At 53.5% G+C, this 27451-nt stretch overlaps 1 protein-coding gene across 5 annotated transcripts in view; it reads left to right on the top strand.

The window, feature by feature from the left end:
• The window catches only part of DTNB (dystrobrevin beta), a 228928-nt gene that overhangs the window by 103205 nt on the left and 98272 nt on the right, over positions 1-27451 (top strand). For all 5 annotated transcript variants that reach the window (XR_012763278.1, XR_012763279.1, XM_075415135.1 and 2 more), the window contains one exon: positions 9651-9728. Coding sequence is in view for 3 of the 5 variants with exons in the window: in XM_075415135.1 (XP_075271250.1) it covers positions 9651-9728 (78 nt within the window). In the remaining 2 variants the exon portion in view is untranslated. The remainder of the gene's footprint in view (positions 1-9650; positions 9729-27451) is intronic.

Genomic DNA, 27451 nt, shown 5'->3' on the forward strand with positions numbered 1-27451 from the left:
TTCAGAGGTTGTCTAGCCCAACTGCCCTGCAGTGAGCAGGGACATCTCCAACCAGCCCAGGTTGCTCAGAGCCCCATCCAACCTGGCCTGGAATCTCAAAGGTAACATCAGAGCTCGAGGCCGAGCCCGACTGGCTGCTCTCCCTGCTCCCCGGTGAGAGAAGATAAGCCTGTGAGTAGAACACAGATGGGGTAGGAAGTGGCAGGAGTTTTTCATTGCCCCATGGCCATGTCTGCACTCGTCTGGGAGCTGTGCACGGAGCCGGTGGAGTTGTGCTGGGGTGCACAAAGCCCTGGCACCCAGCCTGGGGCTGCTCCTGAGGACGTGGTCTCACGGACCGAGTCCCCTGGGGCAGTGTCAAGCCAACGGATGGTTGTGAGGAGCTGCGTCACGTCATCCTCAAGTGCAATTCAGCTCTCTTTCGACAGCAGCAGATTTCCTTCTGGATGAATTGGAGCTAAATCTGTCGCTCTTCCAAGTGCCCGGTTTCCGGCGCTGGGTCTGTTTGTTTCTACTGCTCCTGCACGCAGCCTGCCCATTTCCATGGAGATAACGCGGCGCTGGGGACACCAGGTCTGCACCTTTGGCTCTGTTGCTCGTTCGTGCAGTCATAGCTCCCAGTGCCGGTACGGCTGGGTCTGTTCGCTTCCACAAAAAGAAGTGGTTGTGGTGGTTTGCTCTGTTAGTTTGACGCAGCCGTTACTTTTCCAGAAGAGTGAGTCATGTTCTGTGGTGGCTCCTGCATCACCAACAGCACCGCAATTGCACACGTGGGCTGGAGAACCCAGTCATGCCACGGTCACTAAAGGTGGAGTCGGTCTCTGCGCCAGAGCCCAAATTGGACAAAACTGAGATCCTGTGGTTCCAAGTCATGGAATCATCGACTCACAGACTGGTTTGGGTGGGAAGGGACCTTTCAAGGCCATCCAGTCCAACCCCCTGCCATGGGCGGGGACATCTCCAACCAGATCAGGGTGCACAGAGCCCCGTCCCACCTGGCCTGGAATGGTTCCAGGGATGGGGCATCTCCCACCTCTCTGGGCAACCTGAGCCTGGGTCTCACCACCCTAAGTCTTACCTGCCTGTGCTGCAGAATGCCCTCCAACAATTCAACTCTCTAAAATTTTCTCATTGTAGCAGCTCATTTTAATTATCAGGAGTTCCAGATGTAAAGCGGAGTAAGACTTTTAAACTATCTATAGAATCATAGAATCATTTAGGTTGGAGAAGATCCCTAAGACCATCGAGTCCAACCGTCAACCCAACACTGCCAAGTCCCCCACGTCTCCACGTGTTTTAAACACCTCCAGGGACAGGGACTGCACCACTGCCCTGGGCACCCTGGGCCAGGGCTTGATGACCCTTTTGATGAAGAAATTTTTCCTGATCTCCAATCTGAACCTCACCTGACGCAGCTTGAGGCCATCGCCTCTCATCCTGTTGCCTTCACCACCTCCTCCCCTTTGTAAGGACGGAGGAGGTAGTTTCTTGTTTCTTAATCCAAATTTCTACCCAAGATTGAAAAAAAACCCCACAAAACCCACTAAGGAAAGATCTAATATATTTCTGGTTAGTGCAGAGTACTGCTAAAAAAGAAATAGTTAATATTATCAAATATTGTCCTACAAAAGCAGCCAGAAAGTATTCTCTAGGTGTTTTCTAGCTCAGTTCTCAGCCTAAGCTGGAGCACAGTCAGCATCTTGAAATACTGGCTCCTAAGTCCTCCTGCCAGGAGAAATCAGAATCCTTGTGCTTGATCCTCACAGAATCACAGAATGGTCGGGGTTGGCAGGGACCTCTGTGGGTCACCCAGCCCAGCCCCCTGCCCAAGCAGGGTCACCCAGAGCAGGGGGCACAGCACCGCGGCCAGGCGGGGCTGGAATATCTCCAGAGAAGGAGACTCCACAGCCTCCCTGGGCAGCCTGGGCCAGGGCTCCGGCACCCTCAGAGGGAAGAAGTTCTTCCTCGGGTTCAGCTGGAGCTTCCCAGGCTTCAGTTTGTGCCCGTTGCCCCTTGTCCTGTCTCTGGGCACCACTGGAAAGAGTCTGGCCCCGTCCTCCTGACCCCCACCCTGCAGATATTTAGAGGCATTTCCAAGGTCCCCTCTCAGCCTTCTCTTCTCCAGGCTGAACAAGCCCAGCTCCCTCAGCCTCTCCTCGTAGGAGGGATGCTCCAGTCCCCTCCTCATCCTCGTAGCCCTGCGCTGGACTCTCTCCAGTAGCTCCTCATCTTTCTTGACCTGGGGAGCCCAGCACTGTACCCAGCACTGCAGATGGGGCCTCCCCAGGGCAGAGCAGAGGGGGAGGAGAACCTCCCTCGCCCTGCTGCCCACACTCCTCCTCATGCACCCCAGGATCCCCTTGGCCTTCTTGGCACCCAGGGCACGCTGCTGGCTCATGGTCACCCTGTGGTCCCCCAGCACTCCCAGTCCCTCTCCGCAGAGCTGCTCTCCAGCAGGTCCCCTGGTGCACGGGCTCCTGTCGCCCGTGGCTGCTGTGCTGGGCTGGTTTCCTCCAGCATCTCCCCGCCGACTGCCCCGAACCCCCCAGCCCTCTGCAGTCGCCTTCCCAAGACGAAGCCGGTTTGTGTCCCCAGCCTGTTAGCTCTGCGGAAAAGGGCCATTCGAGCATCCCCTTCTTTGCTCTCCGTTGGGAACTTTTATTTTTCCTTATCAGCTATTGCATTTTTAAACAGGTTTTCCCTTTCTCCGTTGGTCTTCCTTCGGTGCCTCCTGTTGAGCAGATGGATTGATCTCATCTGCTGCTTACCCAGGCGTGCAGTCGGAGGCGAAAGGCAGCAGGAGATCGTTAGTTAGATTTGGATAATAAGTAATGGGCCTTATTTATGGTTTTTGGTTATATATAATACACTGCACAAAAGAAGTCATTCTTTCGTTTCCACCTACTTAATGATAGTTTTTGTGCAATTAGAGGATAGGAGCTAATAGAGCAAATAATAATAAAAGAATTACCCTCTTAAATAGTGGAACAAGTGTGCTCTGTGGAGAGAACACTGGACAGAAATTTGCTTTTAGTGCTCGCTGCTTCCAAGGGCACAGGATGGCCTGCTAACGTCGGGGCTGAGGAATTTCAAAGCGCGAGGGCACCTGACCCCATTAACGTTCAGGAGGGTTCCAAGTAGTTGTTGAACCCTGCAGGCACGCGGGGTGGAACGGCAAGGACAGCGTTGAAGGAAGAAGTCCGAAGTACTTATCTTACCTAAAAGGACCTCTGTGGTCTACTGCTAAAGCGTCACTATCCCGCAGCATTCCACAATATCCCCGTCTGCTCGTGCCAGCCCTCCTCTTTAAATTTAACTAACATCTGTATTGCACAGCTGGCTCATGGTATGTACACAGTCAGCCCCAGAGTCCTTGCTGTTTGCACACAGAGCTCTGAGATACACATCAGTGTGCTCACGGAAACTCTGGTCTCTCGCCTGGCGTGGGTTAAATCTTGCGCTTTTAGACGTTCTTTGACCCATACCTATTTTGGATAGATGGTAACTGCTACCTGCGTAAAGTCAGGCCTGAGAGGCCAGGATGAAGTGCATGAACCTTGTGTCTTCTGCTCTGCCTGGCTGCTTGCTCACCACTTGCCTCCTGAGCACGTGTAGGTTCATAATCACAGAACATCTCAAGTTGGGAGGGACCCATAAGGATCGTCGAGTCCAACTCCGTTGATGTTAGTGAGTACCTTGGTGCAGGCTGCTCTGGTTCTGCAGATCATCCCGGATCAGACTGATCAAAACCGCTGATGTAAAAAGGAGACACTGCCTGATTTTGGATGAAGTATGTGAGGGGAGGTGAGCACTGGCATACGTTGCTCAGAGGGGTGGTGGAGTCTCCATCCTTGGAGATATTTGGAACCGGACTGGGCACCCTGCTCTGGCTGCTCCAGCTTGGGTAAGGAGGTTGGACTAGGTGATCTTGTGTGCCCTGGGTGCCAAGAAGGCCAATGGGATCCTGGGGTGCATGAGGAGGAGTGTGGGCAGCAGGGTGAGGGAGGTTCTCCTCCCCCTCTGCTCTGCCCTGGGGAGGCCCCATCTGCAGTACTGTGTCCAGTGCTGGGCTCCCCAGTTCCAGGAAGATGAGGAGCTACTGGAGAGAGTCCAGCGCAGGGCTACAAGGATGAGGAGGGGGACTGGAGCATCTCTCCTCCGAGGAGAGGCTGAGGGAGCTGGGCTTGTTCAGCCTGAAGAAGAGAAGGCTGAGAGGGGACCTTCGAAATGCCTCTAAATATCTGCAGGGTGGGGGTCAGGAGGACAGGGCCAGACTCTTTGCAGTGGTGCCCAGCGACAGGACAAGAGGCAATGGGCACAAACTGAAGCCTGGGAAGTTGCAGCTGAACCTGAGGAAGAACTTCTTCCCTCTGAGGGTGCCGGAGCCCTGGCCCAGGCTGCCCAGAGGGGCTGTGGAGTCTCCTTCTCTGGAGATATTCCAGCCCCACCTGGCCGCGGTGCTGTGCTGCCTGCTCTGGGTGACCCTGCTTCGGCAGGGGATTGGAGTAGATGACCCACAGAGGTCCCTTCCAACTCCAAACATTCTGTGATTCTGTGATCTCGAGGTCCCTTCCAACTTTCCAACCTTAGCGATTCTGTCATCTGAAGAACCCAGCTGCAGGAACCAGCTGGAAGATGCTGGGAGCAGGGTGGTCAGGCAGTGCCAGAAATCATCCGATAGCTGGGACTGTCAGCTCCCTGACTGCTGCCACTGACGCCAGGGGTTTGCCTGGATCGTCACTGCTGCTCAGCACCATCCGCTGGCAGGTTTCTGGGTACAGATTGTGCGGTTTTGCTATCAGAGGGGAAACTGAAGATGCAAAGTCAGAGCAGTAAGCCCCGGGTCGAGTCACAGTGCTGCGTGTACTGTGAATTTGAATGTGCCTGGGACCGTTCCTTGCCGGTGAAGACAGCCGGCTCTGAGCCATCACATCCGCGCTGTTAATCTTGCTTACCTTCCAGAAGAGTCTGACCACGTCTGAACTGCTTGCTGGGAGTCGTTCCTGGCTCCTGCAAACTCCCGGACTACTCCCGGGAATCGTTTGGGAGAGAGCTATGCGACTCGGGCCAGAACTGCAGGAGGGCCCGCTGACAATTTAAACGTGCAGATGATCCTCTTCCAGGGTGTTGGAACGCTCCCCAGCACTGTTTCAGTTACTGATAGAAGTGGGGCCAAACTGGGTCTGGATCAGGCCATCAAAATACATTTTTGGGGATTTGTGGGACATATACTGTAGGAGCAGTTTGAAAATGAGGTGTGCTGGAGTGGGCTCCTCGTCTTCAACTCGGTAAATGGTATCTCCCATTTTTAATATAATTTTTGGAGACTTTGCAGTGCAAGGGGGGAAGACTTTAATTGTATTGTCCATATCATCCTTATAGAGCACTTTGCATGTAGTAAAATGGCTTTATCCTTTTTCAGTGAGGGGGAAAGTTCACCATTTCCTTGCTCCCTTGAGCCTTGTCCCCCCTCTCCACCCTTGCTTTTGGTCGTTTAGATCCAACAACCACTTTGCCAGAGGGAGCAGACTCGTGCGGTTGCCAGCACTAGACCTCGATGGCTGGGATACGCTTTCGTTTCATGGTTGGGTCTTGGGCCTTTTTGTCCTGTTGCCGCGAGTGGCATCGTACCAGGCAGGGGAGAGACACTGCCTCTGGAGAGCACCCCAAAGGCCGGGTACTGCGTGGAACGTGGACCAAATCTCGCCTTATTTGTGATGGATGGGAAGGTTTCAAACAGGAGACGTGGTGAGACTCAAAGTGCATTTTTTGTGTCTCTGTGTCTGTTCTCCCGTGCCACTGCTTGGTAGGGTCTTCAGTCAACTAGCAAAGCAAAGCATCAGTCTCCTTTATGCGCTAGCTTGGATGAGTATGTCCTCCGTTGGCTTTTGGATTATTACACAGTAGAATTGGCCAAAAAGGAAGCTTAAAAACAAAACAGTAGCAGTAGATCCTGTGTGTCATCATCTTAAAGACAAACAAGACCTTCTAGAATAACAGGAAGCACAGGCAGCCCACGGATCATCTTTGGTGTGAATAATGCCCGTGTTGTGCCAGTGAAACGAACCACGCATCATGCCAGCATCGAGCGTGACAGTGCCTGTCCTGGCGCTGATGAGCCTACCAGGCGACGCGCAACGACGGGACGACAGCCTTTCCGAATGAAACGTGCACGTGCTCCTTCTGGCAAACAAACCGGCAAGTTTCTGAGCATCAGAAACACAGCATCTGTTTTGTTAGACCTACTGGTTGCCATCTGCAAGAAGGTTCTAGTTTCGCATCAGTCGGTGCTATGACAACACCAGCTGAGATGCAGCCGCCACACGGATGTTCCACAAGGCAGCAGCAATACGATAGCCAGCTCCTGGTGGCAGGATCTGCCTGCTTTCAAAGTGATATTTGCTCGTCCTTATTTGCATCCAGACGATGAAGGGGTGAGATAATCTATTCATACATCATAGGGCTACAGAGATGATGAGGGCAGTGGAGCATCTCTCCTCCGAGGAGAGGCTGAGGGAGCTGGGCTTGTTCAGCCTGGAGAAGAGAAGGCTGAGAGGGGACCTTCGAAATGCCTCTAAATATCTGAAGGGTGGGGGTCAGGAGGACGGGGCCAGACTCTTTCCAGTGGTGCCCAGCGACAGGACAAGGGGCAAAGGGCACAAACTGAGGCCTGGGAAGTTCCAGCTGAACCCGAGGAAGAACTTCTTCCCTCTGAGGGTGACGGAGCCCTGGCCCAGGCTGCCCAGAGGGGCTGTGGAGTCTCCTTCTCTGGAGATATTCCAGCCCTGCCTGGCCACGGTGCTGTGCCCCCTGCTCTGGGTGACCCTGCTTGGGCAGGGGGTTGGGTGGGTGACCCACAGAGGGCCCTTCCAACCCCAAACATTCTGTGATTCTGTGATCTCTGTAAAACCCTCTCTCTCTCCTTGTAGAGGTCCCAGAATTGCCATTACCTCTTCCACTTGGTGCCACAACGGGGTTCTTCCACACTAGCCTGTCCTTTCTGGTTGTCCTGGTCTAGAACCACAGGTCCTCATGCACAAACCCGAAGGAACTGCAGCTGTGATGCGTGTCTCCACCCTGCGAATGCCCCTTCAGGAGCCATTCCTGCCTGCCAATGACCAGAAATTGCTGCTGAAGTGCTGTTCGTCACATGGTGGAGTCTTTTCCCAGTAGCACCATCATTAAGTCAGAGTAAGCAGTGCTGGATCATCCGTGGTTCAGCGTTGCGTGAAGCAGACACGAGGAAGGAGCGCTGGTCCCAAAGTTTCTCAGCCAAGAGCACTAACAAGGGCAGCACGGTGCTGCAGGGGATGCCATGGAAAGCGGGCGTGCTCTGCCACAGCATAGAGCAGCGCGAGTCCTGGCAGCTCGCCTGGCGACGCTGTAGGAGCAGTGATGTACGTTCCCGTCGGCGCTGGCACTGAGGGTGCAGAACAAGGCAGGGAGATGGGGCGGGGAATGGGCTCTGTCCATGTCCGCAGGCTGGGTGTTCAGGTGATCACAGAATCACAGAATGGTCGGGGTGGGCAGGGCCCTCTGTGGGTCACCCAGCCCAACCCCCTGCCCAAGCAGGGTCACCCAGAGCAGGGGGCACAGCACCGCGGCCAGGCGGGGCTGGAATATCTCCAGAGAAGGAGACTCCACAGCCTCCCTGGGCAGCCTGGGCCAGGGCTCCGGCACCCTCAGAGGGAAGAAGTTCTTCCTCGGGTTCAGCTGGAGCTTCCCAGGCTTCAGTTTGTGCCCGTTGCCCCTTGTCCTGTCGCTGGGCACCACTGCAAAGAGTCTGGCCCCGTCCTCCTGACCCCCACCCTGCAGATATTTAGAGGCATTTCGAAGGTCCCCTCGCAGCCTTCTCTTCTCCAGGCTGAACAAGCCCAGCTCCCTCAGCCTCTCCTCGGAGGAGAGATGCTCCAGTCCCCTCCTCATCCTCGTAGCCCTCCGCTGGACTCTCTCCAGTAGCTCTTCATCTTTCTTGAACTGGGGAGCCCAGCACTGGACACAGTACTCCAGATGAGGCCTCACCAGGGCAGTGTAGAGGGGGAGGAGAACCTCCCTCGTCCTGCTGGCCACACTCTTCTTGATGCAAGAAGAAGTTCGGCCAAGAAGAAGTAAGTACGGCAGAGGGACAGCACTGCTAATTAACTGCTCATTACTACAGGATGGATTTGTATTTTCACTGGCAGAATTAATGGCTCCCAAAGATACTGCGGTGTGGCACGGCTGTCGCCTTCCCGGTGCATCATAATCCGATTTCTGCTTTTTTGTCCAGTCAGAAGTTCCTTTTCCAAAGGAGCACATTCGTTACACATCACCAAATCCCTTCTTGCTATAGTGTTATATTTAGATCAACACTAACATCAAAACATGCGGCGTAATTATTTCTGGGCAGACCTGTCCTGAGCGAGGACGGCGAGCGGGAGGGCTGTTGCCCAGAAATGCTCCGTGGAGCAGGAGTGCGGTGAGACCTGCCGGGAGTGGATTCCGTGGGATTTTGTCAGTTTGACAGCCAGGTGACTTTTTTTTAAATGGTTATTTCATTCTGTGGGTTACTGAGCTCTGAAAATTGTTGAATAAAATAATGAGTCTGAAGGCAATTCCTTGTGCCCCCATGTGTGGAAGAGGAGCGGGCTCCGGGCAGCTGGGCTGGGGGTGATGGCGGGGAAGGGACAAGCGGCCGGCGCTGTCGGGCGCTGTAGAAAATTGAAACGGCGAGAATTAATTCCAGTATCATCTGCAGTAAATCCAGCTGAAAGCGAATGCGAAGAGGACGGTAAATACAAACCTGTGAAGATTTTAATCCACGTTCCAGTAAAGTAAGCGGGAAAGGATGGCATTTTCCCCCTGGTGAGCTGCGCGGGTCCTGTGCCGTCTGATGCGCAAAGGGAGCGTTCATCCGCGCACAGACGCCCTGCGCGGGTTTACACGTCTCGTTCTAAGGGCTGGTGGATGTATTTGGGTATCACCGGAGGGCAAACGTAACCAGCGACCGAGTCTGCGGTAGCAGCTGCTGCAGTTCCCCTCTCCGGCAGCGTGAATGTGCCGGCAGAGGGGTCTGGGGACGTCCCGTGCCGGCTCCTCACGTCCGCCCGCTCCCCGCACAGCCACGAGCACGCGAAGCCTGGCTGGGCACGGCCCGGCGGCCCCGGGAGGCTTCCAGGGTTGGAACTGCAGATAACGGGAGCATCGGTCTGTGGCTGTGTGTTACAGGGAGTAAGGAACACCAGGCTCCATCGGTTGGGTTTTTCCAACTATAATTGATTAAAATGAAACCCAAACAGACAGTGTATGTGGTTGTTGTATAAATGATTGCTTGTTATAATAAATCTTTGCTTAATTTCTTTAAACATTCCCAATAATTGCCCTAATTTGAATGTTCCCTACACTTGCTTGAGCTGCTGGGCAGTGCCAAAGGTCAGTTACGCCATCACAGACATTCGTTGCATCTTCGTGGCGGTGCAAGAGCTGGCTTGTGACAAGCAGTTAAGCTGGAGCAGACGAAGCTCTTCCAGTGCCTTTGTGCCAAGCGATTGCTGCTGCTGCTCGTGGCCTGGTGCTGTCACAGCACAGAGCCATGTCCTTCTCCCCAGCGTCACGTTTGTTTCCTTTCTGGTTTTTTAAAGCACTAACTGGAATTAATATTTCTATTTTAGCCCTCCTCGGCCTCTGACTAACATGAACGACACCATGGTGACCCACATGTACTCTGGAGCCCCCACCCCAACCAAAAGGTATGTGTGCCTGGCAACACTGGGTTTTCATTTCTGGGAGGTTAAAATATACAGAATACAGCTTTTGTATCACTAGGACTCTTGTCACAGATTCCAAATGACACTGCCATGTCAAAATGTGTATGCAGCATGCGTAGTACGAGGAATGGTTTGCAGTGATTCTTTTTGTTCCCTCCAAAGAGCGATTTTCCTTCATTGGAATAGATGTGACTACAGGAGTGTGACTGAAGACACACCTAAAGAGCACTAAGGACATTTTTGGTTTTCTTTTTAACTAGAGCATTACTTCCAGTGCTGTTCTGAGAAAAGCTGGTCTGTTGTATCCCAGGCTGCCCTGCTTACAAAGGAGAGTGACCCGGTTCTGCTGCAGAAGGTTCACGTACCGAGCGTGCCGCGTTGCCCTTGTTAATGCTTGGTCTCCACACCAAACACAGCCCAGCTGCCAAAGCTCTTTCAAGTTGCCCGTGTCTACTAGAGGCATTTAGGTTTGAGCTGAATTTGGATTTACATTTTCCTAGTTATATGTATGTGAATTATTGTGTGGATGTGCGGATGTAAGCGTGCAAAAAGCTAGTTGAATCCTGTCTTTGCACTTTGCTTTCTTGTCAAGATACGCCGTGGAGAGCAGCAAGGTGGTTCACTGGAGACTTCACTTGCCCAAAGCTGTGAATGAGTCCACGTTCCCTGCAGGGAATGAGAAACTGCACTGTCGCTATTTCAGTGACAAGGTGCAACTCGAGAGGCGCGCCAGATCCCTCCTTTTCAGCAGGAGTCCTTCAGACAGGAGTCAGCAAAGATCCATGTGCTTCCCTTCTGCTTGCCTTGACGAAACGAGTCAGTTGTGTATGCGGGTTGGAACGGGCGATGTTAAAATTATTTCAAACTCTGTGTATAAATCATCCCATGCAGGGTCTACAAACGCTACTCAACATGCAGTACGTTGTAGGACTTCAAATATGGGCTGTGGCAGAGTCCCCATCACTGGAGGTTTTCAAGATGCAATTGGACAAGGTGCTAGGTAGTCATATCTAGGCTACGTTTCCCTCGAAAGGCTGGACCAGATGGTCTTGTGAGGTCCCTTCCAACCTGGGCCGTTCTGTGACTCTATGAAATACGCCTTTTGCTGAAGCAGAAGTGAAGAGACTGAGAGAGCAGACAAGTCCCAAAGCCAGTGCTTTACAGAGTATTCATGTAGGCACTCCTTAAGCACATGACCCATAACGTCTTCTCATTTAATGCATTACGAGCAACCTTGTGGGCCTGGTACTTAGCTTCATCTCTGCTTTTAACCTCTGTTTGGGGTCCAAGTTTGTTCACTGTAGTGCAAACGTCTTCAGGTCTCCATCAGAGAAGATCCTGCTTTAGGCACACGTGCTCTCTGTGCACACAAGCTTGAAACGTTGCCTGCGTCGCAGTGTCTTCCAGGGTCTTCTGCAGCCTCCTCTTGCGTGAAAGGTCTTGCAGAAGGGAATGGTGCAACCATCCATCAGTTCTGACTCGGGAGCAGCAGTTAACTAGTTCCCTAGTTTCCACTTCTTTGTTTAGCCACCTTTCCCATTTTCTTAATCCAAACCAGACAATTCGGATTTAAAAAAATCTCTGACTCCACAGCCATGAAGACTACCACCCCTGTCTGGCAGGGAGAGCTGCCTGCTGCCGCCCTGTCCTGCTCTGGCTCGCCACGTTTCACCTCGTCCCAGTGCGTGGTCGGTCTCTGTGCTGGTCAGCGGGCGTGAGGGGTGCCTTTTTCTCTTAAGGTAGTCCCAGGAGCCATACATCCCGCTGCTTTTTTCCACTCAGAGATTGCTTTCTTTCTCAGATGGTGTCTACTGTGTTATCTATAAAAATCGTCTCTGATCTGGAAGAAGACAGCAGTGAAACCCGAGTCAAGATTCTCCACAGCAAGCACCTCTGTGTTTCTTGCTTTGCGAAGTACCAGCAGACAGACTGGTGCAAAATATAAGCTTAGCACTGGACATTCTGGAGGATGGGCTGGGATGGAGGAGGGGAAGCCGTCCTCCACAGTTGCCGATTTAATTCAAGCACATGGGAACAAATACTTTATTTCTAAAAGAGCAGATGAGAAGATACCTGTATTGGCTTTGTCGCCAAGTCCCAATATTGATCCTAACGTACATTTATCTAAGGAAACACTTCTATTCTTTTTATTTTTCATTTGTCTTTTTACATCAACATCCAGAAACTCGTTCAGGAATGTCTTTCACATCGTCATCTGCCAGCTATGCCTCTGTTCCTCGGTGGGCAGGGCCTAGCCTGCCAAATCCCTTGATCTGAGAAGGGGGATGCCGCAGAAGATGCTAGGAAAACAGCAGATCACGCACTCCTCCAAACTAAGAGGAGGACTGGGCATTACGACCTGACCCTTCAACGTGTTTGCTCCGTCGTGCAGACCTGAGAATGCACTGTTGGGATAAGGAGTAGCGGAACAGCATTTTCCTATGGGGTAATGGAGGGAAAGCAAATCAACAGCTGATGGTACGTAGCTGTTAGTAGGTAAAGCAGTGCTGAAGGTGAACGCTAACTAGATTGTGACAAGACCTCTGCATTGCCAGGGGTTTTAAGGGTACAAGAATTTCCTGCTGATATTGTATGCTGTCACCTGTGATGACGAGTAGCAGATGCTTAGCTAAGATTATAAGCAGCAAGTCATGAAGTCAAATTTTGCTCTTGGTTTTGGCACTTGCTCCCCTCTGGCAGCACTCATCAATTCATCTCCTGATTTTCAGTGTAGGGGAGACCACTGCTTCGTAAATCCAGCATCCACAAGTGACTTCTGCAGTTAATTTACGACCTTTTTTGTTGTAAAATTCACCTGTTAACCTTCTTCACGCTGCTGAAGGTTGTGTACATCCCACCTGCTTCTGGCCTAAGAGTCCCTGACTGCTCAATTCTTCGTTGCGCAGAAGGTAATCTGTAACTCAGGTCGTTCTTCTCAGTACCTCCTCTTCTTCCAATATTTTATTTTGACGTGGGATGACCAGAACTGCACCTAAGAGTCAAATCTGAGCCCGCTTTGGTGTTGCAGTCCCACCTTCCTCTGTTTGTGTGAACTGCAGGGATCCGCGTGCCTCTGGTGAGCAGAGACTGTCCCAGAGGCACACAACCAAAGCAATCGTTCTCTTCTCTGATGTGGGCAAGGACATGCACAGATCTGGAGCTGACTGCAAGAATCCCAGGAATACTGGGTGTAGAAGCTGCAGTGATCAAGGGAGGCATAAACAGCTTTTCAACAGTGCTACCAAGATTAGTATTTTGACTAACGAGGACATGATAGATCAGCAACGGGGCTCTAGAATCAGCAACACGGCTCTAGAATCAGCAACGCCCCTGGTTTTGGAGCGTTTTGTATTTATAAAGGAGCAAGGTCTCTGTCACTGTCTGCTGTCCAAGACCAGGTCAGGTAGACCAAAAACAATTCAGAAATAAAGATTTGAGAAATCAGACCTGTTTGGACATACGGCGTGTCGTCTGCCTCTACGCACCCTGCAATTCCCAACTACCGTGACTTGCTTAAAAAGTTCCTCGTGAGACTCGGTTATCACTGGAACTCAGACCTTGTACATCTGCAGAAGGGAGCTGAGTGAGACCATCGAGAAAGCTGGGAAGGTAACAAAAATGTCCAGATAGGCTCCTTCAGCCGTTGGGGCCGATCCTTGGTCACAGTTATTGCCGAGCAACATACCAGCTGATTGCTGGCAGCTCATATTCTGAAAAATACACAAGTAACTGTAAGTGACTTCCCATTTAAAAGCCCAGAACTTTTCTGTACTCTGATAAATGAGCCATTTCCTCATCGATTCAGAGGCTGCACTGAGGTAACTCAGGATGAAGACCTCTATAGCACATACACTTTACAGATACCATCCCCAGCAAAGGCTAAGAAAAGAAGTTGGAGCAAACATGGAAAAAACACCAGAGAGATGACCTGATTCTGCAAAATGATCGCTGCGTCATCCTCTGTCCGCAGCCTGCTCTTCTGAGAGGCGAGACGTTCGCAGCAGTGCGGAATCGCACTAGACCAGTCCAGAACATATCTTTAAAAAGCCAAAATCATCTTACCTTCAAGCATCATCTTCTGTCAGGCATCATGAGAGTTCACGGGCAGTAAATACACGGTCGATGCCATCATCTGTGATGACCGTACCCAGCTCTTCCAAGGTCCTGGCTCATCCCTCTTCAAGGATCCCACTTTCAGAATTCTGTTAGGAAAGGTTGCTTCGTCTCGCAGATCCTGCAAGAGTTCATGGGAAGAGGCTGCTTCTCCCTGTGCTTGCTTATTCCAGAGAAGGAGTTCCTGGCCCTGGGGGGAGCAGACAGGACACCGCAGGTTCCGGCAGTAATGCTTCCCTCCATCCTTCCAGCTCCTCAGGCTCTTGGCTTGCAGAACGCGAACTGCTCCATAACCGCTCAACAAGGCCCTGGGGATGTGCCTGAGGCTCATGGCAGGACCCAAACACATCCCTTGAAAGGTCTTGTCATTCAGACCCTGCTTAGTGCCTGTGTTCTTCACAAAATATCTAGTGGTGGTGGCTAGGTGCACCTGCCCAGGTCTAATCAGGGTTGGGTTGGTTCTCATCTTGTAGTAATGAGCAAAACAGGTCTGCATCAGCGCTTCTCTCTCTGTTCAGCTGAGGTTCTGCAAGGAGTGATCGGTGAAAGCCCCTCCAGGTTACAGCACTTGTATCACAGAATCACAGAATCACAGAATAGTAGGGGTTGGAAGGGACCTCTGTGGGTCATCTAGTCCAACCCTCCTGCCGAAGCAGGGTCACCTACAGCAAGCTGCACAGGACCTTGTCCAGACGGGTCTGGAATATCTCCAGAGAAGGAGACTCCCCAGCCCCTCTGGGCAGCCTGGGCCAGTGCTCCGTCACCCTCAGAGGGAAGAAGTTCTTCCTCGGGTTCAGCTGGAACTTCCTGTGCCTCAGTCTGTGCCCGTTGCCCCTTGTCCTGTCACTGGTCACCACTGAAAAGAGCTTGGCCCCATCCTCCTGACACCCACCCTTCAGATATTTGTAAGCATTTATAAGGTCCCCTCCTCCCGGCTGTTTCCGTCTCCGCAAGGCTCAGCTGCTGGCGTTACTGAGTTCGACTGCGCCGAAAAGTACTTCTGAATCACAGAATCAGGGAGTGGTAGGGGTTGGAAGGGACCTCTGTGGGTCATCTAGTCCTCCATTCTGAAGAAGCGTAGGTTATCTTAACCAGGCCGTGTCCACACGTGCCATAGAAGGCTACTTTCTGCGTTTTACTTGATGCTGCTAAAACTTTGGCTCAGGTCACGCGTACGCATTTCACAAAGAATACGGAAACACCGCAAAATTAATTAAAAGAGAGCTGTAGAAATATCACAAAGCTGGAAACGTGGTGCTAAAGAAGCGTTGTCTGTTTAGCTTATTAAGGAGGGTAGGGATGTGGTTTGGTTGCTGGGTTAAAAATATTTATACATGGAGACGTACCCCATTGCAGGGGTTTTTAGCCTTGTGTAGAAGGGCATTTCGAGATCTGCTGACTTCTGCGTAGCCTCCGCGTACGGCCCCTCAGACTGCAGGGTTACAGCATCTGTGCGTGAAAGCTAAAATATTTGGCTCTTGCCTCCACGTGAAAGAGGCTCTGTATTTATCTCAGCCCGAGCCCACCCGTGTCTGGTAGAATATTTCCGAGTGCTCTGAGGCTTGCAGCATGCTGGCTGAAGCACGGGGTGCGCTGGGGGTTGTTGGTTCAGCTGCCATCTCGTTTGTCGGGGCGCAGGAGCTGTGGGCTCCCCAGTTCAAGAAAGATGAAGAGCTACTGGAAAGAGTCCAGCGCAGGGCTGCGAGGATGAGGAGGGGACGGGAGCATCTCTCCTGCGAGGAGAGGCTGAGGGAGCTGGGCTTGTTCAGCCTGGAGAAGAGAAGGCTGAGAGGGGACCTTCGAAATGCCTCTAAATATCTGCAGGGTTGGGGTCAGGAGGACGGGGCCAAGCTCTTTTCAGTGGTGCCCAGCGCCAGGACAAGGGGCAACGGGCACAAACTGAAGCCTGGGAAGCTCCAGCTGAACCCGAGGAAGAACTTCTTCTCTCTGAGGGTGACGGAGCCCTGGCCCAGGCTGCCCAGAGGGGCTGTGGAGTCTCCTTCTCTGGAGATATTCCAGCCCCGCCTGGCCGCGGTGCTGTGCCCCCTGCTCTGGGTGACCCTGCTTGGGCAGGGGGCTGGGCTGGGTGACCCACAGAGGTCCCTGCCCACCCCTGCCATGCTGGGATTCTGGAATTCTGTGTCTGTGTTGTCTGTGTGTCCGCCCCTCCCTTAACCCTGGAAGATGTCCGCGTGTCTGCAGGTGATAACGGAGTGGGGGAAGGAGGAGACGCGGGCTTCTCCCCTGCTGTGAATTTTTACATTTCTGTGTTGTCAGTTCACAAACGCCTGGTTACCGTGTTTTCCCCGAGATTTACTGCAGTTGCTGTTGCCCTAGGTTAATCCGTGACGTAAATGACCGTCGCTGACTCAAATTCAGGGCCTCGTCTCCCGGCCTCGTTTCCCTAGCGGGAGGCACTGGCTCGTCGCGGCAGCGTGCAGCAAAGATGGCAGCGGCGCCGAGGTTGCTTTGCGGGAGCTGAGCGGGGGTCGGATCCACATTTTAATGCGCTGAGGCTGTTCAGACTGGCAGCTTCTCAGTGCCTTGCCTTCCTTTCGACGGCCAGATTTGTTCCCAAAATTGGCTGTATTTGATATGCCTGGTATAAAAGATGGATGGAGGTGATAGAAGCTGCCTGTCTGTGGACACGAAATTCATTCTGAGAACAGGAAGGACAGGGCTCAAGCTGTCCTTGAATTTCCTCAGCGCTGGAAACGGATGAGAGGGCATCAGCAAAGTGCAATAGCATTTGGCAGAAATCTATTTGATTTCTGTGACGGTGACATTACAGTATGGGCAGAAGGTGGTGTCCTGCCGGGGTCCCTTCCATTCTGAAGAGCACTTTGCATTCGTTTGTGCCTTCATCCGACTTTCTTCCTTCTCACCGATATATTCCAGCTTCCAACGATGCGCTAGTACAAGAGCAAGGTTTGTTCCTTTGCTTTGGTTTCTTTCCCCAACAGAAGGAGCAAATACGGATCGGTTTCTCTGAAGGCAAAGTTGGAAGGAATAGGGAATGGATACCTGTACGTGATTTTGTTGGAAAAAGAGAAGTGCTGCTGCGATTTTTTAATCGTGCCCACGTAGTGTGAGGCAGTTGCTGCTCACGGGGCTTGCTGGAGGTGTAGAGATGGGTGGATGCTGCTCTCTGGGCAGCGCTAGCTGAAGCAGGACCTCTGCGGGACCCCGCACTGGTCAGTGTCTGTAGTTTGGAAAGCGATTTTCGTGTGCTTCCTCGTAAATCTTTGAATAAGAGAAGGAATTGAGTCATAACTGTGGATTGCACTAAATTCCCAGTGAAAACCGGCCACGTTCCAGCTTTGGTCCGTTCGTCTCGGATGCCCACACCGAGGGTTTGGTTCTCTCTAGGAGGCACTCGGGATTCCTGCTCCATCCCTGGGCTTCTGGGTGGGCTGTGTGCCGCCTGCTGACCCCCATGACAACATGTCCAGCCAGTCTGCATCCGGAAAACACGTTATCACCCCCGGTGTCTCCTGCTGTGGGAGAGCGAGGGGCTTCTCTAGGTTGTGCTTGGCAACTCCAGCCTCGAGGAACCCAGGCACCGGTTTGGCTCCTGGAGGCAGAGCAGGCGATGCTCGGTGCCAGGTGTCCCTGGGGAGGAAAGGCTGCGGCCAGCTGGGCGAGGGAGGGGATTCTGCCCCTCTGCCCCGCTCTGCTGAGACCCCCCGGGAGTCCTGCGTCCAGCTCTGGAGCCCTCAGCACAGGACAGAGCTGGAGCTGTGGGAGCGGAGCCAGAGGAGGCCCCAGCAATGATGCGAGGGCTGGAACCCCTCTGCTGGGAGGAGAGGCTGGGGGAGCTGGGGCTGCTCAGCCTGGGGAGGAGAAGGCTGTGGGGAGACCTTAGACCAGCTGCCAGGGCCTGAAGGGGCTGCGAGAGAGCTGGAGAGGGGCTGGGACAAGGGGTGACAGTTTTAAACTGAAAGAGGGGAGATTCAGACTGGATCTAAGGAAGAAATTGTTTATGCTGAGGGTGGTGAGATCCTGGCCCAGGTTGCCCAGAGAGGTGGAGCATCTGTCCTACAAGGAAAGGCTGAGGGAGCTGGGCTTGTTCAGCCTGGAGAAGAGAAGGCTGCGAGGGGACCTTCGAAATGCCTCTAAATATCTGCAGGGTGGGGGTCAGGAGGACGGGGCCAGACTCTTTGCAGTGGTGCCCAGCGACAGGACAAGGGGCAACGGGCACAAACTGAAGCCTGGGAAGTTCCAGCTGAACCCGAGGAAGAACTTCTTCCCTCTGAGGGTGACAGAGCCCTGGCCCAGGCTGCCCAGGGAGGCTGTGGAGTCTCCTTCTCTGGAGATATTCCAGCCCCGCCTGGCTGCGGTGCTGTGCCCCCTGCTCTGGGTGACCCTGCTTGGGCAGGGGGTTGGGTGGGTGACCCACAGAGGGCCCTGCCAACCCCAACCTGTCTGTTTGATTCTGTGGGAGATGCCCCATCCCTGGAACCATTCCAGGCCAGGTTGGACGGGGCTCTGAGCACCCTGATCTGGTTGGAGATGTCCCTGCCTATGGCATGGAGTTGGACTGGATGTCCTTGAAAGGTCCCTTCCCACCCAAACCAGTCTGTGATCCGATGATTCTGTGATTCTTGTGACGGTTGCACCCATCCCTCGCAGAAGAGCTGCCAAAGGCCAGGCCAGGGCCCAGCTGCCCTGTGGAGCTTCTCGCTCTTCCAGCACGCGATGAACGCCGCTGTTCAGCGGCAGAGCGGGTTGGAAACTCCTTTTTTGCAATTCCCATGAAAACAACCTCCCATTGATAACTCTTTTGTTGGGAAGAAGGCTGAGCTGTGAACGAACGGGATTTTAATGCCTGAGCTCACTTTTCTTTTGAACTGAAAAGTCAAATCCAAGAAACCGAAGGAGCCCTCGTCAGTGCCCCTCCTCAGTCCTGGCACGGCTCTCAGAGGAGCCTCCGTCATTCCCAGCCTCCCCATCCTCCGCTGTCGGTGGGAGGATGCGCGGGGGGACAACGAGCCCCTCAGATCCCCCCATTTCAGTCACAATATTTGGCACGAGGCCGGGCGCTTGCGGCCGTCTCTGAAACGCCGGAGACAGAATGAGGGCGGCGAAAGTTTGTTCTCGTAAGCAGGGCGTTCTGGGAACGGGAGTGTAGCGGTGGCCACGCTCAGCTGCGGAATTTTTCCACGTTTCACAGAATCACAGAATCACAGAATCACAGAATGGTAGGGATTGGAAGGCACCTCTGTGGGTCATCTAGTCCAACCCTCCTGCTGAAGCAGGGTCACCCAGAGCAGGCTGCACAGGACCTTGTCCAGGCGGGGCTGGAATATCTCCAGAGAAGGAGACTCCACAGCCTCCCTGGGCAGCCTGGGCCAGGGCTCTGTCACCCTCAGAGGGAAGAAGTTCTTCCTCGGGTTCAGCTGGAGCTTCCTCTGCTTCAGTTTGTGCCCGTTGCCCCTTGTCCTGTCGCTGGGCACCACTGGAAAGAGTCTGGCCCCATCCTCCTGACCCCCACCCTGCAGATATTTAGAGGCATTTCGAAGGTCCCCTCTCAGCCTTCTCTTCTCCAGCCTGAACAAGCCCAGCTCCCTCAGCCTCTCCTCGCAGGAGAGATGCTCCAGTCCCCTCCTCATCCTCGTAGCCCTGTGCTGGACTCTCTCCAGTAGCTCCTCATCTTTCTTGAACTGGGGAGCCCAGAACTGGACACAGTACTCCAATGTGTAACATTACAATTTGGGTATTTTTCACCTTGCAAAATGTACATTTCCAAAGGAAAAAAGCTGACGGAGGCGGTGGCGTGTTTGCAGTTGATAGCGTTGTGTCCGAGGTGGGAGACAGAGGTTCTGCACATTTACTGAGGCACCTACAAAAGGGAAATTCTAATGCAAGCTTGCCACTATTTGTTACCTATGATACAACAAAACACAGTATTTCTCTGACCTTTACAGCCAACAAGCCTTTCTAAATAAAAGGAGATGATTAGGTCTGTTCTGCGAGACTAGGCCCATCCCATTTAATGTTATTTGTTTTAGCTAATTTATTTTAAATTACTCCGGGAACAGATATTTTTTCCTCCTGTCGTGGTCAGCGTGCACTGTTCTGCTTTCGGTAACTCCGCTCCCGAAGCCAGCCTGTCCTCAGTTAGGTCAGTGACGTCTTTCCCTCTTTAAATACCCTGCTGCATCGCTCGTTTTCTCGGCAGCCGTGGTCAGTCCGTAGGACATGCAGTGTTTTTTACGTTGCAGATCCATTTTAGAATTTAATTGCATTGTATTTCAGTCTTGGTAATGTATATGTGATGTGAAAAGACGGATGGATCATCTCGGGGTTTTCCTGCGAGGCTTGTACGCGTCTCCGGTGCCGTTGTGGGTCCTGTGAAGGGGTAAGAGCGGGGCTCATCTCGGCGGCTCGGGCGGCTGCCGGGGAGACCTTTCCTCGCAGGCTCCCTCCGGCGCTGGTGCGGACGGAGAAACCCTTTGGGGGGTGGCAGAGCAGGTTCAGGCGGCCGCTGCGGGATCAGAAGGGGCTGGCAGTGCCCGTTTCCCTCCCCGTGGACCATACCGGAGGGCGGACCGCTGGCTCGTCTGAAGAACCCTCCAGAAATGCACGTGCAGGGAGGTGAAGGCTTCTCTCTTGGATTGAGAAGGGTCTTGAAAATCAAAGTCCTTTTCAACAGCCTAGCCTACAAACGCGGTCACCATATTTGCTACGCCAATACAACCAAATATTGCCTTCTTTTTTTCTGATTTCTAAAGAGCCTGGGCACTACAGATGTTGCGTTTGGTCCGGTGAAACCTGTTCTTACAGCTTAAAAAAAAAATTATTTGCAGCTTAAGTAACGAAGGTGAAAGGGGTATGATGTCCCCTGCCTGTACAATATTCAAAAAACCTCTTTTTTCCTATCTGAGAAGTTTTATTTCCACTGACTCTGACTTGGACTTGCTTTCAGTCTTCTGCTCCTAACGTCGCTGATTATCTGCTCCTCCCAGTCCCACGTGCTCCTCCTGCCTTTATTTTTGTCTGTCCTCGTTTAACTCCGCTGTCTCCAGCTCCACGGATTCCACCCCTGAGGTCTGCCCTGCTCTGGGTTTGCAAACATCCGCGTGGCGGGGAGCTCCCCGCGTCCAGGCGGGGCTGGAAAGTCTCCAGAGAAGGAGACTCCACATCCCCTCTGGGCAGCCTGGGCCAGGGCTCCGTCACCCTCAGAGGGAAGAAGTTCTTCCTCATCTTCAGCTGGAGCTTCCCAGGCTTCAGTTTGTGCCCGTTGCCCCTTGTCCTGTCACTGGGCACCACTGCAAAGAGTCTGGCCCCGTCCTCCTGACCCCCACCCTGCAGATATTTAGAGGCATTTCGAAGGTCCCCTCGCAGCCTTCTCTTCTCCAGGCTGAACAAGCCCAGCTCCCTCAGCCTCTCCTCCTAGGAGAGATGCTCCAGTCCCCTCCTCATCCTCGTAGCCCTGCGCTGGACTCTCTCCAGTAGCTCCTCATCTTTCTTGAACTGGGGAGCCCAGCACTGGTCACAGTACTCAAGATGGGGCCTCCCCAGGGCAGAGCAGAGGGGCAGGAGAACCTCCCTCGCCCTGCTGCCCACACTCCTCCTCATGCACCCCAGGATCCCCTTGGCCTTCTTGGCACCCAGGGCACGCTGCTGGCTCATGGTCACCCTGTCGTCCCCCGGCACTCCCAGTCCCTCTCCGCAGAGCTGCTCTCCAGCAGCTCAGCCCCAGCCTGTCCTGGTGCCTGGGGTTTTTGCCTCTGTCCCCTGCTGTACCGACGACCATGGGCACGCCGCTGCTGTCGGACCGCGCCGCGTCTCCCTGTGTCACCGTGCCGTGTGATTGTCAGCTGGGATATACGCCCCAACGCCTTTCCCGGCTGCGATGGCGGGAGGGGAGGCTCTGGAGAAAGGAGAAGGTCGTTTGGAGCGTCCAAGGGATGCGGTGGCTTCCCCGTGGCTTCACGTCTCGGCGGCAGATTGCGTCACCGTCTGAGCAGCGGGTCGGTCCGGAGCGTGGCTCCGCTTCAGAAATCACTCTGCTAAACCTCAGCGTCTGTGTTGTGCAGAGAGCGGTGGTCATTACCCTTTGTGACCTGAACATCTATTTATATCAGTCTTGGGGGGGAAGCGATGCGACAGAAAACGAGAGAGCCCTCCAGGTGACGTCCTGGCAGCTCTTCCGCGTGCTCGTTCCCTTCTCAGGAGCCAGCGCGGCGGCGTGCGGTTTTGTGCAGATTCGCAAAGCTGGGAGCCAGCATTGTAGAAATTTGCAGGGATTTCTTGCTGTAAATTACAGGAATGAAAATAAATTGTATATTTACTTGGCTTTCCTGGTAGATTTTCCAAACAGAAATTAACTGAAGACACCAAAAGCACCATTTAAATACCTTAGTGATTTACTGAGCTGCTGACAAAGCTGCAGAGCCCAGCCTTAGTGTGTAACATCGGGGGCAGGAGCCAGTGAACCCCCCAAACCCTGCTCTCAGCTGCGTGTCCGAGCCCAAGGCACAACGGAGCACCCAGAGCGAGCCTTCAGCCCTCGCCCCTGAGGAGGAGGAGGAGGAGGAGGAGCGTCCTGCAGCGCTGGGCAGATTCCGCTGCCCTCATTTTTCTCTTCCCGTTGAGTGCTGCTCCCTGTCTGCCCTCGGAAGGAGCGTGGCGAAGGTGATTTCCTGCTGTGGCTGGGCTGTCGCTCTGCGTGGTGGAACCCGGTTTTGCGTGCGGTGGCTGCTGTTACGTGGGAAGCGTGGGAAGCAGACTATAAAATCACATTTCAGTGCTGCTTTGAGGAATTCCCTTACAGCATGTGGCTGGCTGGGGGCAAGAGGTGGTATTATGTCTTTGATGCCATCTTCTGAAAACTAAAAATTCTGTGGTTACATATATATATTATATATATATTATATTATATATAATTCTGTGGTTATATATATATTTTTATATATATATAAATATATTATATAAATATATTATATAATATATAAATATATTATATAAATATATAATATATAAATATATTTTTATATATATATTTATTTATTTTTATATATATATATGTGTGTGTGGTTCTGAGTTTCGCTACCAGTGTTATATTAATTTTTTAAAGAGCAGAGCAAGACAAACCCTCCGCAGTGCGTCTGGCCGCTGTCCGAGCTCAGGCCACGGGAAGGGCCGCCCGTGATTCTGGGAGATGTCTCAAAACTTCCGTGGAAGACGTAGGCGTGACTCAAAGTGCCGGAGAAACACCGAGTTGCTTTCCAAAGGCATTTTTTCAGCAATGAAGTTCCCTAGAATTTTCCCCAGTTTGAAGGACAAGGGCAGAGAGGGGACAGACTCAGCTGGGGCTGCCTCGGCGGCAGCGTCCCCGTCCCCGCAGCGCTGCGCAGTCAAAGCCCCCGTCCAGTTGGATTTTCATCATGAAAAAAAAAGGAGAAAGGAGAGGGGGGGCCGTTGTGGTGTCAAGAGACGACGTTGCTGTTGCTCTGCTCCCAGGCTGCGTGAAGAAGTGCTCTTGCTGAGACACGTGCCTGGGAGTGGAAGGGATACCTTCAGATTCCCAAGCACGATACGAAACATTCGGTCCGTGCCCACGTAGAGGGTAGGGAATAAAAATAGCTGGCAAGTCTATGTCGAGAGCAAATCGTGTCAAAGATTGGAAGTGGGGCGGTTCTGCCCGGGTGGGTGGCCTCGTGAAGGAGGGGGAAGCGCTGATCTAAAGTGTGTTGACTCATAGAGCTCTTCACGCTGTCCCATATGGTATTTTCATAAATAAACTGGGTAAACGTGGACTGGCTGAAACTGCTGTTGTGTGGGTGCAACATCAGCTGAAAAATTGCAGTCAGGGAAAGAAAATATCAATATTTTCCTACCCAGGAGGGAGCACGTCTCAGGTGGGATCCCACGGGGTCTGTTCCCCGTTCCGTGTTACTCGTTTTGTGTTGTGGCAGCTTGCACCATGAATGGCCTCAAGGTGCCATCAGGGGAGGTTCAGATTGGGTATTGGGAAAAATTTCTTTCCTGAAAGAGCGGTCAGGCCTTGGCCCAGGCTGCCCAGGGCGGTGGGGGAGTCCCCATCCCTGGAGGGGTTCAAAAACCGTGTGGATGTGGCACTTGGCGACATGGTTTAGCAGGCGGGGGGGTGTTGGGTTGATGGTTGGGCTTGGTGATCTCAGAGGTCTTCTCCAACCGTAGTGGTTCTATGGTTCTGTGATTTTCCTCGATGAGAAAATATCTGCACGCTGTAGTTATTTACAGCCTGCTGAACGCAGCGATGAATTCTTCCCGGGATGCACCCGCTGCTGCCGGCGCTGCGTCGATCAGGAGCCGGTGACCCCCGGAGACCCAAACCCCGCTCCGAGGGTGTCCATACCCTGTCCGTGGCTCGGTGCAGCTGCCCCTGGCGAACCGGGCAGCGGGCGCAGCGGAGCCGTCAGCGAGCGCCCGGATTCTGCGCTCGGTGATGCTCTGGACGATGGTCGGGAGGGGGCTGGGGCCGCGCTTAGCTGGGCTCAGAAATGTGCCTGGAAAATCAGATGCGTGCTAGGAACGGTGCTCAGACACCAGTACAGGCTTGGGGTGGACCTGCTGGAGAGCAGCTCTGCGGAGAGGGACCTGGGTGTCCTGGTGGACGACAGGGTGACCATGAGCCAGCAGTGTGCCCTGGGTGCCAAGAAAGCCAATGGGATCCTGGGGTGCATCAAGAAGAGTGTGGCCAGCAGGACGAGGGAGGTTCTCCTTCCCCTCTACACTGCCCTGGGGAGGCCTCATCTGGAGTACTGTGTCCAGTTCTGGGCTCCCCAGTTCAAGAAACATGAGAAGCTACTGGAGAGAGTCCAGTGGAGGGCTGCGAGGATGAGGAGGGGACTGGAGCATCTCCTACGAGGAGAGGCTGAGGGAGCTGGGCTTGTTCAGCCTGGAGAAGAGAAGGCTGCGAGGGGACCTTCGAAATTCCTCTAAATATCTGCAGGGTGGGGGTCAGGAGGATGGGGCCAAGCTCTTTCCAGTGGTGCCCAGCGACAGGACAAGGGGGCAACGGGCACAAACTGGAGCAGAGGAAGCTCCAGCTGAACCCGAGGAAGAACTTCTTCCCTCTGAGGGTGACGGAGCCCTGGCCCAGGCTGCCCAGAGGGGCTGTGGAGTCTCCTTCTCTGGAGATATTCCAGCCCCGCCTGGACAAGGTCCTGTGCAGCCTGCTGTAGGTGACCCTGCTTGGGCAGGGGGTTGGACTAGATGACCCACAGAGGTGCCTTCCAACCCCTACTATTCTGTGATTCTGTAATTTAATCTGACTCTGATTTTTCTCCCGAAACCAGGAATGCTAATCAGTATTAAAGCAATTCCCATTTTGAGTTCAAAGTGTGGCCGTTTCTGCTGGGCTTTTTCCTTCCGTGTAACGAGTTCTAATGACGAAGGTCTTGGGATCTTAATTGTGGAGGCTGCGACACTCTGCCTGCTACAAAGCGTATCCGAACTAAAGCTTTTCAGCACTCACCAACAGTCAGGCTTCAAGAAGTGCAGATTGCTTAAAAATTCCTCTGTGCAGTGGTTAACGTGAAGTCTCTTTCTTATTCCAAACCCGTCATTACGAAGGTTGCTCGTTGCCCGGGGGGGCTGACACGGGTAATTCCATTTTGCCTCTTTTTTAGAAGGTCTTATTCTGCTGCTGGCAGGCTTGGCGGACGTGTTGCTGCACGTAACAGAGAAGAAAAGGGTTTGTAAGTCTAAAAAATGTGAATTCTGTTTTCATAGTATCAGCACAGTGATGCTGAAAGCAATAAATGCCGTGTTTAGAAAAGCTTCGGAAACAAATCCTTCCTGGACGTGATTGGAAAAATCGAATTTTTAAAAATTGAAAGAGCGCTTTCAATACCTGATGCAGAAATGAGAAATGGAATTTCCCATACACTTGTATTTTAGTCAGAAATCTGTATTGTGCTAAAATGATAGTGAGAAGTGTCCAGGAATCATTTTTTAGGTATCAGCCTGATCTGGCAGCTGCCCGGGACTGCCCGTGCCCCGGTGCGGAGCGGTGCCGTGGCTGCCCCGGCGCCGTGTCGCGCGGTGCCGCGGCGGAGGGCAGCCGCGCCGGCAGAGCTCCGCGGTGCGGTGAGGGAACCCAGCGCGGCACAATGGCTGTGCGGCCCTTCTGGGCTGGGGAACAAGGTGTTGCCGCGCTCGGGGGGAAACCAGAGCCATTTTGCTGCGTCCTCGCAGGGCTGCTGAGGCGCTGCTGTCGCAAGCGTGGTGGAAACCCGCGCGTTTTCACCGGACCCTGCGGAGAAATAGTGGTTTGTGTGGGGTTACTTCTGAGAAGTATTTCCTGCCTTCGGGCTCTGGTGGCTCAGAGGGTTGGCATCAGCGGCGCTGGGTCTGGTTGGAGGCCGGGAACTGGTGGTGTCCCCAGGGGTCAGTACTGGGCCCAGCCTTGTTCAACTTCTTCATCAGTGACCTGGATGAAGAGTCAGAGCGTACCCTCAGCCAGTTTGCTGATGACACCAAACTGGGAGGAGTGGTGGGTACCCCAGCAGGCTGTGCTGCCATCCAGCGAGACCTGGGCAGGCTGGAGAGTTGGGCAGAGAGGAACCTGATGAGGTTCACCAAGGGCAAGGGCAGGGTCCTGCACCTGGGGAGCAACAACCCCAGGCACCAGTACAGGCTGGGGCTGACCTGCTGGGAGCAGCTCTGCAGAGAGGGACTGGGAGTGCTGGGGGACAACAGGGTGACCATGAGCCAGCAGCGTGCCCTGGGTGCCAAGAAGGCCGATGGGATCCTGGGGTGCATGAGGAGGAGTGTGGGCAGCAGGGCGAGGGAGGTTCTCCTCCCCCTCTGCTCTGCCCTGGGGAGGCCCCATCTGCAGTGCTGTGTCCAGTGCTGGGCTCCCCAGTTCAAGAAAGATGAGGAGCTACTGGAGAGAGTCCAGTGGAGGGCTGCGAGGATGAGGAGGGGACTGGAGCATCTCTCCTGCAAGGAGAGGCTGAGGGGGCTGGGCTTGTTCAGCCTGGAGAAGAGAAGGCTGAGAGGGGACCTTATAAATGCTTACAAATATCTGCAGGGTGGGTGTCAGGAGGATGGGGCCAGACTCTTTGCAGTGGTGCCCAGCGACAGGACAAGGGGCAACGGGCACAAACTGAAGCCTGGGAAGCTCCAGCTGAACCCGAGGAAGAACTTCTTCCCTCTGAGGGTGACGGAGCCCTGGCCCAGGCTGCCCAGAGGGGCTGTGGAGTCTCCTTCTCTGGAGATATTCCAGCCCCGCCTGGCCGCGGTGCTGTGCCCCCTGCTCTGGGTGACCCTGCTTGGGCAGGGGGTTGGGCTGGGTGACCCACAGAGGGCCCTGCCAACCCCGACCATTCTGATTCTGTGATTCTGTTCATAGAAATATTCAGAACTAGAGTAGCTTTATGAGTCCTCAGAGCAGAAAGAGCAGGGCGTTGTTTCGTGAATCCCAGCGAGGCAGTGGTTCTGCTGACAGCAGCCACTCATTTTTAGGTTTTTATCTCTCTCCTCTCTTTTCGCTTGGCGGGCCCGTGTGACGAGGGAAGGAGAAGGGGCTGGGTGCTTTCGGTCCTGGTGTCAGACGCAGCGACAACGCTGCAGCCGGCTGCGGTCTGGGGTGGCTT

This window comes from Opisthocomus hoazin, chromosome 2, assembly GCF_030867145.1.
Source record: "Opisthocomus hoazin isolate bOpiHoa1 chromosome 2, bOpiHoa1.hap1, whole genome shotgun sequence".
Classification (NCBI taxonomy): Eukaryota; Metazoa; Chordata; class Aves; order Opisthocomiformes; family Opisthocomidae; genus Opisthocomus; species Opisthocomus hoazin.